Raw genomic sequence first — 15,586 nt, forward strand, 5'->3', positions numbered from 1 at the left:
GGATATCGTTCCGCTTCAGTGAGGTAGAAATGTCATTGTTCTCCGTTTCACACTTTTACGCACGACAAGTTGAAGTTCGATCACACGAGTCAACAAATGGCGCATTCTGCATCACGTGCGTGATTGGCTGGAGGCGTGCGTGATTCTTTGTGTGCTAACCACGGTTAAGCTATTAACCTTCATTAAACATGCTAGCAAGCTCGTATGGCTTTTGTAATTTATCCTCACAAGAATTCTTTGAAATCCGTGTAGAGCCTATGGATATCGGCTATTCATTGATCGCTGGTCTTCTAGTGATACTGCTGTTATTTGTACTGGTGTATTTTTCTGATCTAACTGGTGTTGTAACTTCGTGGATCACGTGGTGCCGTGACATTTATCACATTCGTTCGTTGCCTTCACCTCCAGGAAGATGGTTTTGGGGAAATGCTCTGGAGGTAAGTCGACTATACCGAGGTGTATTAAGGCTGCGAGTTTTCAGTTGTAAGGCCAATGAAATTTGATTACCAGTTTCGCGTCATCGCCCGCATGCTTTTGATACACCCGCATGGAATTTCATTATTGGTATTTCAGATTGAAACTCTAATAGAGCAGTCACTTTTACTCTAATGGAGCAATGAGCTATATTCTAATGGAAAAATCACTTGTTATACGGATTAGTAACGTATTTTAGCTATTTAATACAGGAGTAATCAATGTAGACTCACTTTTTTTGGTAGAAATCTTCATGTTTGAGATGTGTGTTGTGCTTTTAGAAAATAATGAACAATAACCGCCCGCCCGCATCAAATTTTCAAAAATCTGAGCGAGAAACTGGTAATCAAGTTTCATTGGCCTAATGTGTACATTTTTTGCACATTTATGATTTTCTCCCACTGCTAGTCAAATTAAAGCTCACTATATAGCTAGGATTGGCCAAGAGGTTAGCTTGTACTGAATCAAGCAATTGCAATTGAATCAGAAGTACCGTGGCCCAAGAGGCAACCACGAATACCTTATAAGATTAGACATTCCAGCCCGATTTTTAAAAATGGATGCTCAATATAGATTTATTTATTATCAATTTACCACAAGGGAAGGAACGGTACAAAAGGCAAGCCTGTACAAGGTACTATCCTAATACAAAACACATACAACCACTAAGGCCACTCCAAATAAATTCTCTGTTTCCTGTCCACCGCCCGCATCTAGTTATTGTCAGCTCTAAATATTCCATTATTCCGTATTCTCCCATTATTTTCCGGTTATTCTTGCATACTGAGAGGCTCAGTGTGAGGTTATCTTGTGAGGCAGTGAGACTAAAATTCGTATTTTGGTGATTTAAAAAAAATTCTATATCTGGCCACCTGCAAGTGTTTTTTATATGTTAAGATAAGTGTGCCTAATTCCGACACTTCCAATATTTGGCGTCATATCTCCAAAACTATGTACAGCATTTACTTGAAATTTAAGTTATTAATGCTTTATGTACAATGATGTTGTGATCCTAAATTCAGCTTTTAAAGTCCTACTAGTTTTTCCAAATGAGGTGATTATTTACTTTCATGTGTGGAAAATTCTTCGATAATCGATGCTTATTCCCAAACTCAAAGATCTATCTGGCTGATTTCAATACAGTGCAGAGATACAACTATAACGTACCACTGTACCAAGTTTCTTTTGCTAACAATCAGCCAAACACTTGCTATGGACAGTTTTGTAAGAGCCAGTCTCACTAATGCTGCATAAATAATTGTGGAAATACACCTAGAGTTGAAATACCCAATGAAAGATACTATGACACATAAAATCGAGTATGAAGTGGGCAATAGATGCAAGTTTAACACGGCAGTGTTTAAAATTCGAAATCAACTTTGGAAGTACTGTTTCAGGCGTGATAAAAAGTGTCCAGAGTTAGGAGCATGTGCGAAATTTACACATAGTTGAATTTTGGAGCACTGCTCCTCAACAGATGGAGATATTTTGATGAAACTTGCAGAACTGATGCACTTGCACTATCGGATAGGCTTTATCGCTATATTTTAAGGTATAAGTAATTCATTTGCATGGTAGAGATAGAGCACCAAAAGCAAAAACTGTCTGGAGTTAGGTGCACTTACCTTATATATTATATGGACTAGTACTATTTCATAAACTTAAGGTAATTTTCGTCACATAAGATGTCTCTAGGTTGATTTTTAAAGGCGGAATTTTGGTTAGTGCGCAAAATTTTGGGGCGATTCCTACTTAAACGATACTACCGTACCGTTTGGTTCTGTGAATGCTATCCCACTAGGGACCTGTGAGAAGGCTCAGAAAAAAATCTCCAGGCCCAGTGGTGACTTGATTCTCAGTAACATGCAGTCTAGGCATGCACCAAATAGCCAGGATCTGAGATCTTCTCTCCATTCAACTTAACCTTGCCAGCAATGGTTTTATTCTGTGAATGCTATCCCACTATAGGGACCTATTAGCCTGCATAATTCCAATTAGTTATAACAGATCAGTGAGATCTATCACTTGTAAATGCAACACCTAAGGGTTGTAAGCCAATACTGTTTTGTGATATCTATCAAAGATGTCCAAGAAATTAGCAAAGGAAGCTATGGTATTAATGTGTACTGCATGAGTCCAAAGAACAATTTTATTGTCTTGGTGGTTTACCTAATATGCTGCTATATTTGCTTGGATGAGTGGTGGTGTGTTAGTTCAGCTCAACCATTTTTCTGCTTCCCATTCATAACAGCATCATACAGTGCGATAGTACCATACAGTATGATAGAACTGTATAGTAGGGATCGCAATGGTGTGGGTGTGGCCCATGAAAAAACATCACCCAAAAAACAACCTCACTTTTCCCTGACGATGATGAAGCAGCATTGGTTAGATAAAACTAAGCCCAAACAAGCCTTCAGATCGATCCGAAACGCTTCAACAAGTTGCTATGAGTTTAAAAAACAAGTAAATGGAATTTTCTAGTGACTGACTGAATGAGTAACTGATTGATGCCTTCAGACAAGCATAACTCGATAATGGCTAAGGCTACAGGCTTGATTGTTTCACTGATTGACGTCACTTCAGCCTGAGATGTGCCTTTTGGCACACCGCAGTACATACAATGCATTCTTCATGGACTTACCAGTGTCCTCCTTTGTGTCCCTTTCATCCTTTGCTGACAGCAAAAAGTGTCGATTTTGTAGTAGCATGTGATGGCTTCCCTTTCGGAAATCGTCCGTATTTTTCATAGTAGCTACTTTAATTGCATAGGTGCTTTTCAAACAGTTCTTGATTCGTAATGCTGTGTAACGGGTTGACCATAGCTGACAACGAAGTATAATGGATATTTCACTTTTCAGATGATATTTGATAGCTGGGGTGTGCGGCACCATTTCTTTCTTTTGATGCGGTATGTGTGGGTTCACCAGTTGTAATAATTTCATTTTACAAAAAAAGTTAACAAACAAATGCACAAAAATTTGGAATTTTCACCTACCATAACACGTTGATAAAAGTACTGAAACAAGCTGGAGTAATGTACAATAATCACAGTAAAACAATAAGAAGTGTTATATCCCTACTGTGCTCAAGATACCATAATGGAAATGCACAGTAGGGAAATAACACTTCTTATTGTTTTACTGTGATTTAATATTATACATTACTCCAACTTGTTTCAGTACTTTTTATCGATGTGCTATGGTCCCTACTCTAGTTGAAAATTCCAAATTTTTCTGTGTACTTGTTTGTTAACTTTTTGTAAGTAATTATTATGACTGGTGCCGCGCGCCCCAATTATATAAATTATTGTCTGAAAAGTGAAGTATCCATTATGCTTTGTTGTCGGCTATGTTCAACCCGTTACACAGCAGTACGAGTCAAGAACCTCTGCAATCAAAATAGCCACTCACTATGAAAAATACGGACGATTTCCATTACGAAAGGAAGCCATCACGTGCTACCACCAAATCAACACTTTTCGCTGTCAGCAAAGATGAATGGGACACAAAGGAGGACACTGGTAAGTCCATGAAGAATGCATTGTACGTACTGCAGTATGCCAAAAGGCACTTCTCGGGCCAAAGCGACGTCGAACTGTGTTTTTTAAGTTCCGATTCCTTAGCAACTTGTTGAAAGCGTTTTGGGTTGATCTGAAGGTTTGTTTGGGCTTAGTTTTACTTAACCAATACTGCCTCATCGTGGCTGGTTTTTTGGTGAAGTTATTTTGTGGGCCACGCCCACTCCTTTGTGGTCCCTACTATACAGTATCGTACTGTATGATAGTATATTAAGGATCATGGAGGTTTGGGTTTTTCTATCACCAGCTTCACAATACCATCCAATATTGATGAGGTATATCCAAGCCCAAAAGTGCCTTCACTAGCTTCCAGTAGATTGCTACAATTTTTTTTAAATTGGAAACTAAATAATTAACAACTGCCTACCTACCTGCCTGATGCCTTCAGACAAACGTAACTTGATAATGGCAAAGGCTATGGGCTTGATATTTTCACTGTTCAACATTCCTTCAGCCCAACAGGTGCCTTTTGGGCATACTACAGTACGTACAATGCATGCAGCATAGACTTACTCATTTCTTTTCTGCTGACAGACCAAGGTGTAAATTTGCAGTATTTCAATGGCTTCTCTACAGTACGTTTGTAAATGAGCTACTTTCCATGGATTGCAAAGATGCTTCTCCTACTGTTCTTCATTTGTAATTCTGTGAAACAGGCCGAACATAGCTGAAAGCGAAGTGCTATGGCCACTTCACTTTCAAGTCAGTAATTGATAGTTGGGGCACGTGTTCAGTTGAAAACATTGCCTCTGGTGTCATCCTTTCTTGTGATGTGGAATGCGTGGGTTCTCCAGTCATAATAATGTTACAAAAAGTAAACAAACAAACAAAAATGAGGAATTTTGAATTAGATTCACAGAAAAAAAAAGAGTAGTGAAACAAGGGAGGTCACCTACACCTACAGATAATACTAGTGGACATAGACATTTAATCCCTAATTCAGTCATGGGTATTGATTGAGTTATGGATTAAATGTCCACTAGTAGGTCTGCAGTTGTAGGTGACCTTCCTTGTTTCTCTACTTTTTCTATGACCCTTAGTCAAACATAAAATTTTTAATTTTTCCTTATACTTTTAGCAATATAATAGTCTTTTGTTAGTTAAACGCATTGTCTTTATGATGTGGTTACTGTGGTGATGTAATGTATGGTTATTTTGATACCTTTGAACTAATTAGTGGTCAAATTGTGTATACACTGTGTTACAACTGGCCTGGATAAAAAATAATGAACCCTGGGGACTGAGCACCAGGGACCTGGAACCCACTAATGTTTATCTACCTTTCACTGCACAGGTACACCACTCTTCTCTGTCATGCATGCCATCTTGACAACTCATCAAAATGTGGAGTAATCCAGATAAGTCTCTTTGTGAAACCATGCATTATTATGTTTGTGTTTGCCTTATTGAACAAAGTACTGTATCTATATTCAACAACTTGCTTAACAGACGGCCTATCATTGCCTATCCCATACACACACTTTTTGGAATAGGTACTTGTAATGTCTAACCACTCACACAGTTGTGACCTGCACAGCTCAGCTAGTGCAAGGTAAAGAATATAAATGGTATATATATGTATTGGTAAAATTATATGAGAAATGTTGGGTGTCTGCAGGTGGTCTTTAGTCCCTGAGTCCACTGTTTTCATCCACGTATTGTAATCTAGCTACAAACTGTCCTTATACTAATAATACAAATTTTTGTAATGTACAGTAATTAGTTGCTAGGGAAATATTCTCAGAAATCATGTATACTTGGGCACTAATTCTCATAAATAGAATTATATGAAAATTGGTGTGAACGTACTCAGTGGCAGATCCTGGGTTTAGCAACAGGGGAACTCCAGAGTGGTAGGTGTAAGAGCAGGAGGGCAAAGCCCTCCAGAATCTTAAAGTACTTCAGGACTGAATGCACAAATATATACATCATAATGATAAATGATGCTTTCTAAGTGGCAACATTCAGTGACAGTCGTGAGTATAATGAGCAGTAGAACCTGTCATATAGAATGTAATAGAAATGCATTTTATTTATAAAACAATTCCTAGTAGGCAAAGTATATCCATGGAATGATGCTACACTGGTTTTCGTATACTCAGCAATAACTGTTGAGAGGACTTCAATAGTGTTACACATGTGATGACTGTTCTATTAGAGTATTCAACTGCTCTGTTAGAGTATCTCAATTTTGTGTGACATGTTGGGAAGTGGGGGTGCAGATGACTGATTCTGAATCTGCCACCGATATCTTACACACAATCTGATTATAACACCAAGGTTGAGTCTAAATGGTGCTGGAGCAAAGTTTTTGCTCAAAATCCTGTATTCTCGGTTAGTAATTTTATAGTTTATTTGTTGTAAATGTGAGGCATATCACCACCTGTATTCTTAAACATGAAACACAACCTTAACTAGACATCCAAGTTTATGCATATCATTTATTTCTAAATCAGATTTTTTTTGGAATCCTCTGTACTTGACAAACTTGCATGTAAATCACTTACTTACCAACATGAGCTGTCATAGTTTCTATCAGAATTATGGATAGTATAGTGCTGAAACTATGCTTATTCTCATACTTGTATTGTCTCATTTATAAACTCTCAGCTGCAACTATTTTTGGTGGCTATTAAGTGATTACATACACTATTGAGCTGTTGTATTAACGAATCTCTCCTTATGGTGCAATGCCATCATAATTTTCACAAGTTACCAACTTACTGTACTGAATGGTTGCTTGCAGGAAATCAAGTGACATGTACTTGTTTAAAACAAATCTGGTACAAAGCATTGTTTTCATGTATGCTACCCTGGATGCAAGTTTAGTGTATATGTTAAAACGTTTCTGCAAATGCTTAAGTGCAGGGCATGTACCTGAGTTGCTAACTATGTTTTCATGGTATTATGCACTCTGAAGTCTCACATGCAGCTGAGATTCTACCTAAGTACTGCTGTACTAAGGACATATATATGCACTCTTTGATATCTTCATTTTAGGTCACCGACACACAAGAGTCACTGGAATACATGCAGGAGAATCATAAGAAATATCCTACTTGGTGTGTGTACTGGATGGGACCAACTATCCCTTTCGTCTATACAGCTAATTTGGAAATCATGAAGATTATTTTAAAATCAGGTGTGAATGTATCTCATGTGTTAATATTTCAATAGATCGAGCTCCCTGTGTGAACATCCACAGTTTCTTACACTCCAAATTTGTGCTAAATTTTGTCCTATTTATAGTCAATTTGTGATTTCTCCTATTTTGCACAAACATGCCCACAATAAGAAATATAAATAATTGAAAATCAGTTAATATTTTGAATCAGGTGTACAGTGTAGGGATGCCACAACATAGAAATTTTTATGTTTGTCTTATCTTATAGAAGTAAAGAAACCTGATGTTTATGCATTTTTTCGTAAATGGCTTGGTAAGCTATTCATTGTTTGTCCTTTGTGTGTGTGTGTGTGTATGTGTGTGTGTGTGTGTGTGTGTGTGTGTGTGTGTGTGTGTGTGTGTTTGTAGTATGTGAGCTTACTGAATACTGCATCTAATGTCACCCTACCATATGAGTTCATTTCGAAAGTACTAAAATGAAAGTAATGTTTACAAAGAGAAGCAAAGTCAAGGCAGTGGTTAGTTTTAGAGATTCTGTCATGTACTTGTATATAACAGAGTTTGAACAGTTTGGCTTGTAATTTTCAGTGGAATTTAGCTCAATTTCTTTCCACTTCATGACTTTCAACGTGCTGTAAAGAATGAACGAAAGTAGAAGCTTGTGGTAAGGTCATAAATTAGCCGGACAATGAATGCTTCATTTTAAGTGTAGAGATTGGTGAGTAATCAGTGTGACAGACAGGCGGTCAAGCAATGGTATTTCAATTTTGTACATAATTATACAGCATATGTGTGAATGCATACATGCTTTGTGTTTAAATACTATAGGTGATGGATTAGCAATTAGTAGTGATGAAAAGTGGAAGAGACATCGTAAACTTCTTACTCCAGCTTTTCACCTTGACATACTCAAACAGTATATACCAGTGTTCAATGAAGTGTCCCACAAGTTGCTGGTGTGTTTAGTATACTATGTGTAATGGTAGAGTGTGTATAGTGTGAACCAATAGGATAAATGGAGTGGATTAGCTGATAGTGGAGAGTCAGTGGAGGTCACTGAACACCTACACTTGTACACACTTGATGTGTTGATGAGGTGCACTTTTTATAGTAACAGCAATTGCCTAGAGAAGTATGTAATTTGTATGAAGTTGCTATGGTATCATTACACATGTATATTGTATATTTCCAGGGAGGAAATTCCTTATGTAACTGCCTCTTGTGAATTGGAATACCTTCTTATGAATAGAGTTTTGTATGTAGTAAAGTGTGTTAGACTGTCATATCCATGCTGTATGATATGTTATTGTTATCCACGCAAGCTGTATAAAAAGGGTGCAGCCTTCAAAAAGCCTGAGTGAAAAAAGTTGTGAAATCAAAGGTGGTGGCAATGAAATGGCTGCAATGATGTTGATGATAATAAATTTTAATAATGGCTTGTATCATATAGCAGGATATAATATTTTAGTTATTGACATGAGTTCTAGGACAGGTGTCAATACCTAAGATGTTCTATGACTGCTATGATATCCCTTTTAGTAAAGTGTATTAGGCTACCATATCCATGTTGTGTGATATGTTATAGGTATATCATAGCAGGATTAGTTATTGACATGAATCTTAGGACAGGTGTTCAATACTTAAGATATCTATATATGACTGCCATGATATCATTCCTGTGAAAGACATGTAAGTATTTTAACATAGTGTATGGCTTCATGTAGGGCTTTAATGACAACCCTAATAGATGCTTTGTGCTTAAAGACTGTGTAAAGTGATAATTGGTCTGTACAGTGCTAGTGAACTCTTTGAAGTGTGGCTTCACTGTGATATATCTTATATTTGTTAGCAACTGTTTGTAAACATTTGAAATACAATTTGGTGTTTGAGACTTGACAGGGACACATGAATAATAAGTAACACTGTACACAGTGCTCTCCGAGACCTTATTCACCTTAAAGGAGTTAATATTACTAAATGTCCTTGTTGCTAGATACGTGTACTTGAGTTATGTTCTACTTAACAAAATGCGTGTCATTCAAATACCATTTGTTCGTAATTTAAGTGTGACAAGTTTTACTCTGTAAATCATATTACTGTTATACCTGTTCTGTTGCAGTTCTCCACAATATTTCTTTGACTGGGTATACTTCTCCACTGCTGCTGGTCGCAGGTTCCTCCATTGCTGTGATGTTGTTCATGAATATTCAGAGGAAGTGATAATGAAGAGAAGAGAGGAATTATTAAAGGTTGATTACTTATTTTGAGACAATATAGAGTCTGCATGCTGTCTTTCCTATAAAGTTAGCTAATAAAGTACCATACTTCCTGGATAGCATCAAAGTAAAGTGAAAACCAACCTCACTTGTGAATTGATAGTATTGTTAAGCTGAAATGTCCCTTCGGTGTAATCTGAGAATGCTATAAGTTGCTGCCAAATTTAACTCAGTGGAATTTTCTATTAATTGACTGAATAACTAAAAACTAATTTAGGCAAGTGTACATAACTCAATAATGCTACAGGCTTGAGATCCTAGTAGGGCATAGTTTGGCCTGGAGGTCGTCAACCCCTAAATTGTCTATTTTAAACTGTATAGTTACCATTCTACTTCCCACCCCACCTATATAGAGTAGTAGGAAATTGTAAAAGCCACATCGTGTCCTTCAGATAGCTATGAATGCCTCTAAATAACCTCAGTGACACACAGTAGTGTGTCGTGCGGCCTAGTAAGCCAGCACACCACACCATGAGTATATTGGCAGAAAGAAAGAAAACAGCTTTTTCACGCGTGCATAGCTCCATGGCCTCTTATTTTAAGAAACCTTAAACTGGTTTTGCCCACCCACTTGGTAAACTGTAAATTACCCCTGCTGACAAGTGTTAACATCATAACATAACCTCAAAGCATGTGTAAGTATGTGATTGTAATAACTGTTGTTGTAAGACAGGATAGGATGTTGATGGTTACTTTGGTACCACCCTAAGGCTTCCAATAGGCATGTTGAGTACCATTATGTCTGCATACGGCAATAGCGGTCAATATCCAATTATTTACCTTCCAGTACACTCTGCAGGTTCACAGCACTATTGACTATTGGGAATCAAAATTTGAGACATTAACTTTTCAAAATAAATGTTTAGACATTGTCAATCTGGAGCAAGTTTGTCCTTTATGGAGAGATTGATGTATGGGCCTCCCTGAGAAACAGCTGTCCTTCTTACTACGTGCTCTACCAACTCCTATGAACCTGGTTAGCATCATTACTAGCCCTGAATATGTCTTTTGTCAAGCTCCCCAGCCCACAGCAAACCATACCTTGACTGGATGTCCTGTTGCTCTTGATCAAGGCAGGTATACCTAGAGACATGATTCAGTCCTACAGGTTCTCATTCACGGACTCCAACAGCACTTACCTGACAATTATAAACTCTATGCTGACCTTCCAGGATATGTTGCTAGTGTCTGCCCTCCTAGCGCCATTCCAACCAATCTTTCCTCCACCTGACTTGGTGTTAGTTTCCAATAATTCAATCTGTTTGTTCAAACTAACTATCCCACCAATACTCAGCAACATCTTTTGGCTGCTAGAGCTCGGAAGGAATATCAGTATGGCTGGTTAGTGTTTACAATATCTGACCTTCAGCTTTCTGGCTTATCTGTTAACCTCATTTCCATCGAGATTGGTTGAAAAATCGAGATACCCTAATAGAACAGTCACTGCAAAATAAAGTATCCTACAATCATGCATACCTAACTTGGAAGGAATTCAATTTCATATAAATCACTATAGTGGAAATAAATACATATAATACAACTTTATATTATGGCCATCACACATGCATGAACAAGCAAATAATGTTTGTGGTAGCATGTGTCTGAGGACACCCTTATCTAATTTGTTTGTTTTTTCATCATCAATAATACTGATGGTTTTCTCTCTTTGTTGGTAGCTGTCCGGGATGAGTAGGTAATTTTCCATATCACTTGTATGATCATCATTGTTCCTGTAGCAGTTATGATCTGCAGATAAGTAGAAATAGTAAGCCTCAAAGCCTTGATTTTGAAAATACAAAAAAGAAGTGAAATCCACTCAAAAACAGCCAAGCTGTAAAAAATAGTGCGGTTTCTAAAGCCTGGGTGAACAAAATGTTGTGAAATTGAAGGTGGCTGCCATGAAATGGCTGCAATGATGTTAATGATAGTAAATTTTATTAATGCACAGTCATTATTAAAATTTGCTAACATTAACATCATTGCCTCCATTTCATGGCCGCCACCTTTGATTTCACAACTTTTTTCACCCAGGCTTTTGAAGCCACACTATTTTTTTTACAGCTTGGCTGTTTTTGTGTGGATGGCTTTTACTAAACTAAACATTGTGTACTGTGTTTACTTGGTTAAATGCTGCATCTCAAATAGTTTTCCAACTGTGTCTTTAACTTGAATAAAAGCCTCGGCTATCCATATAACAGTATTGTGCTAGCTGCTTATCCTTGTGTTAGGCTGCAGAATTTTTCAGTTAGTAAGGAAAAGAGCAGTATTCGTTTTACATGATGTATCTGGATATCATACCTTTCATCTGTCTTTCCATTTTAGCGTACATCCTATGAATTAAGTATGAATATATGTGACTGAATTTGACAAAACCAGGCTTCGACACACAAAGCTTCATTAGGAGATATGGCGATTTTAAGTAATCATTGTGTAATAACTTCCCAGTGCCGCAAACAAAATTTGCACCAATTATTCATCTATTTACTAGGTATCACTGAGTGGGTGTATAAATTTCTGATGCCTAAAATTTGCCCTGTTTTGGGCAGCTTTTTTTGAGCAGGTAATAATATCACAGGTGGTAATAATAGGGTGGGAGGGTGGTGGGTGGTGGGTGGGCTTAATATAGGAGTATAAAATGAAGTAAGAAAATGAATGCAATCCAGAGGCCAAGTTTGGGCTCTCCATGGCCCTCCATGGCCCTCAAATCACTCCAAATTGACTGAGAACACTATTGGCGAGCTCTCTGTGAAGCCCCAGCTCACTACACACCATTATCACAAAGCCATGGCCATTTAATGGTGCCATATCTCCCACTCGTGGCTTTGACAGGGTCGGAAGAAAGCTGCTACAGAAACCAGACTTGCCAGTCCTGAAGGAAGCACAGTGTGGAATATGATAGTGTATTAGACCAGCAATCCATTTCTGGTAAAAACCTAAGTTTGATTTTGTGTGTGTGGAAGCCTGGTTATATATGAAATCCTGTCACATATGAAGTAAGTAGCTACAGTTTTCATATACTAATAGTCAGAACTGCCTATGCTATAAGCACTGCCCTTAAATAGTAGTTTTACACAAATTTTTGACAATAGGCTAATAGCAAATGTAGCATTTAACCAAGTAGGTATGGTATCTTTGTGACTAAGACCACATTTGATGTTAGTCACAACCAAATTTGAGATCAAAATGGATGTTTGACACTGATGCCGGACTCAGTCAACACCAACATTATAATTATGACAATTTCTATGTATGAATATGACCCACAATTGTCTCTTTCATCAAGTATTACCGTTATTGCAACTTCAAGGAGCTGTCACATAATTTGAATAGTATATGTCTGTGATAGGTATATCTACCTTGAATATACTCTACAGGGTACACAACAGTCACAACCTAGAAAGTATCTTGACTTCCTTGATGTATTGCTGTCAGTGAAGGTACATACAGTGTAAGGTTCATTACACTATTGTCATGTAACGGTGTACCACAGGATGAAAATGGTAAAGGTTTAACAGATACGGAGATCAGAGAAGAAGTGGACACTTTTATGTTCGCAGGTCACGGTACTACTGCATCAGGTTAGTATTAATAGTATTACATCTGATCATGAATCACTTGGTATGCTTCTATATAGCTCTGGGATGGATCATGTACTGTCTAGGTCAACATGTGGAACACCAGAAATTGTGTAGGGAAGAGATCAGAGAGGTGTTAGCTGGTAGAGACTCTGATGACATTACATGGTGAGCTATATTGCCACCCTGATGTACTGTTATATGAACTGTTAGGGAGGACCTGTCCAAACTATCCTATACTACTATGTGTATTAAGGAATCATTGAGATTGTATCCACTGGGTCCTTTGATTGGAAAGAAGTTATCAGAAGAGATTGTCGCTGGTGGATATAGAATTCCTAAAGGTATATACTGTGCAGGAGGTAGGTTATAGTGTGTTATATTACTTTGTGTCCACACTTACATAGGTACATATATAGGACTTGGTATCTATGTTATGCATCATGATCCGTCAGTGTGGAGTGATCCAGAGGTCACTAATGTCATTTTATTGTGTAGTTATTCCTATTTATGTGTATTTACAGAAATTTGACCCTCTGAGGTTTACTATTGAGAGCTGTAAGAAAATGGACCCCTTTGCTTATCTTGCCTTTTCTGCTGGTCCAAGGTTATTTAATTGCTGATTTTATATAATTCTAGAGTTGTATTATTTTAGGAATTGTATTGGCCAACGATTTGCACTACATGAACTCCAAGTAACAACTTCTCACATTCTGAATAAGTAATTAAGAAATGTTATTTTCATGTGACACCTACAAGGCAACTAATACTTACAGGTTTAAACTGGATGTGGATTCTACACACACAGTAGAGCCATGTGTTAATGTAGTTTACAAAGCAAGAAACGGAATAAAGATGAAGCTGAGTCCCGCACTTTGAGATGAAAGCTTAAATCACATGCATCGTTTGCTATTATTTACAATTATTTGTATTACACTGTACATGCATATGACACTCATAGACATCTCCTTTTTTCTGTGATGGACAACCTTCACTTTATTACAACAAATGACCAAACAAATTTGTGCATAAAATGGCTGTATAGCATTTGTTATGTTATGGAGAATGACTTCATGTTAGCTATACATGAGCTAGCATGACATGAGGGATCTTTTGACAGAAATTGTTGCTGGAAACTTCTGAGATGTAGATCCTAATCACACTGTTTAAATCTCTCTATATCCTGCTGTATCAGGGGGTGAGTTGTTCCATAACTTTAATGGGAAGAAGGAGTGTAGATGCATGACAGTCTATTCTTGATAACGGTCTCATGTAGCAGTAATGCTTTACAGAATGCCTATATCAATCCTAAGGCTGCAGCACATGTTGCTGTCAGACCTTCAGTGCTGGTCACTGTAAAGTTCTAATAATAAATAATAATAATATTCACACACAGGATAGCATGCACAGAATGTCAGTTTGGTGAGCAGTACAATTACTTTGTTGAGCATTCACTTTGAGTTGTTGAATGACAGGTCTATTTTTTAAAATCCTAAATCTTATTAAAGGAATCTCTGAGGTTGGAGGTATTTTTCCTTTCTTTGGCCCGTTTTCTGTTTCACCTTATTATTGGTGCCACGTGAGGCTAGAAGTTATTACGTCATTTGTAGTTTCAGACACACCTTACGTTATTTGTGCCATGGTATATATGGCTAGCAAGTCCATGTGGCTTTGCAGAATTTAGGAGGGAGCATAGAGGGTATACTATAGAGCCTATGGATATCGGATATCCATTGATCGCTGGTATTCTAGTGATACTGTTAATACTTGTTCTGGGGTATCTTTCTGATGCACCTGGTGTCATAACTTCGTGGATCACGTGGTTCCGAGACTTTTATCATCTCCGTTCGTTGCCTTCGCCTCCAGGACGATGGTTTTTGGGAAATGCTCTGGAGGTAAGTCGATACTGACACAATTACCATTTTACCAAGGTGTAATGCACCTATCAAAATTTTGCCCCACCTACCCCCATGCGGACAAACGAGAGGCATAACGAGGGGATTAGACAAAAAATTTCAGCCCCGGGGGTGGGGGCTTTGATCTATGCTTGTAATAAAAGATTGAGAAATCTGATGGATGGTGGCCTCATAGGAGGGGAATTAGACCTCCAAATTTGCCCCAGGGTGGGGGAATTCAATGGTGGATCCAGGATGGGGCATTTGGGGCAAATGCCCCCCCCCCCCCTTCAAGAAATTGCATACAAGATCGAGATACTCTAATAGAGCAGTCAATTACTCTAATAAAGCAGTCACAATGTTCATGAGGCAGTGTAGCTTACCTATGAAGCTATAAATAGGATTTTATTTTACATAACAGACGTGATATATTTGGTAAAGGATCACTAGCTATTATTGTTGTGACCTTTTTTTTTTTTTGGTCTTTTTTTCAGCAAGGTGCCCCCCCTCTTTCCAAACTCTGGATCCGTCCCTGGAATTAAACTTAGAATTCGGTCAAATCCCCTCCTATGTCCCCTCCTTGCCCGCATGGGGGTAGGTGGGGCAAAACTTTGATAAGTGTATAACAAGGTTGTGCCTTTTGTGTATGTATATATAGCTAG

General features: G+C 37.9%; 1 protein-coding gene across 3 annotated transcripts; it reads left to right on the top strand.

Moving 5' to 3' along the window:
* Positions 1 to 251: 251 nt before the first annotated feature.
* Positions 252 to 14,112, top strand: LOC136261321 (ultra-long-chain fatty acid omega-hydroxylase-like). Of its 3 annotated transcripts, XM_066055309.1 has the most exons (16): positions 304 to 437; positions 5,349 to 6,388; positions 7,055 to 7,196; positions 7,447 to 7,491; positions 8,007 to 8,134; positions 8,189 to 8,310; positions 8,371 to 8,433; positions 9,298 to 9,427; positions 12,829 to 12,891; positions 12,945 to 13,032; positions 13,089 to 13,197; positions 13,243 to 13,391; positions 13,437 to 13,501; positions 13,554 to 13,636; positions 13,685 to 13,750; positions 13,806 to 14,109. In XM_066055309.1, the coding sequence occupies exons 3-16, from the start codon at positions 7,085 to 7,087 to the stop codon at positions 13,906 to 13,908; spliced, it is 1,326 nt and encodes a 441-aa protein (XP_065911381.1). In that variant the 5' UTR covers positions 304 to 437; positions 5,349 to 6,388; positions 7,055 to 7,084; the 3' UTR covers positions 13,909 to 14,109. The 3 variants fall into 3 exon arrangements, with proteins under 3 accessions (XP_065911379.1, XP_065911380.1, XP_065911381.1); XM_066055307.1 differs by lacking the exon at positions 5,349 to 6,388 and having other exon boundaries at positions 252 to 437; positions 13,806 to 14,112; XM_066055308.1 differs by lacking the exon at positions 5,349 to 6,388 and having other exon boundaries at positions 252 to 437; positions 13,243 to 13,373.
* The last annotated feature ends 1,474 nt before the right edge of the window (positions 14,113 to 15,586 follow it).

Source organism: Dysidea avara, chromosome 7 (assembly GCF_963678975.1).
Source record: "Dysidea avara chromosome 7, odDysAvar1.4, whole genome shotgun sequence".
Classification (NCBI taxonomy): Eukaryota; Metazoa; Porifera; class Demospongiae; order Dictyoceratida; family Dysideidae; genus Dysidea; species Dysidea avara.

Excerpts from the sequence above, each read along its gene's own strand:
- LOC136261321 (XM_066055307.1), top strand. The coding sequence starts at position 258 with ATGGATATCGGCTATTCATTGATCGCTGGTCTTCTAGTGATACTGCTG. Across the intron at positions 7,492-8,006 it reads ATTTTTTCGTAAATGGCTTG|GTGATGGATTAGCAATTAGT; the intron begins GTAAGCTATTCA and ends TAAATACTATAG. Across the intron at positions 13,502-13,553 it reads CAGTGTGGAGTGATCCAGAG|AAATTTGACCCTCTGAGGTT; the intron begins GTCACTAATGTC and ends GTGTATTTACAG.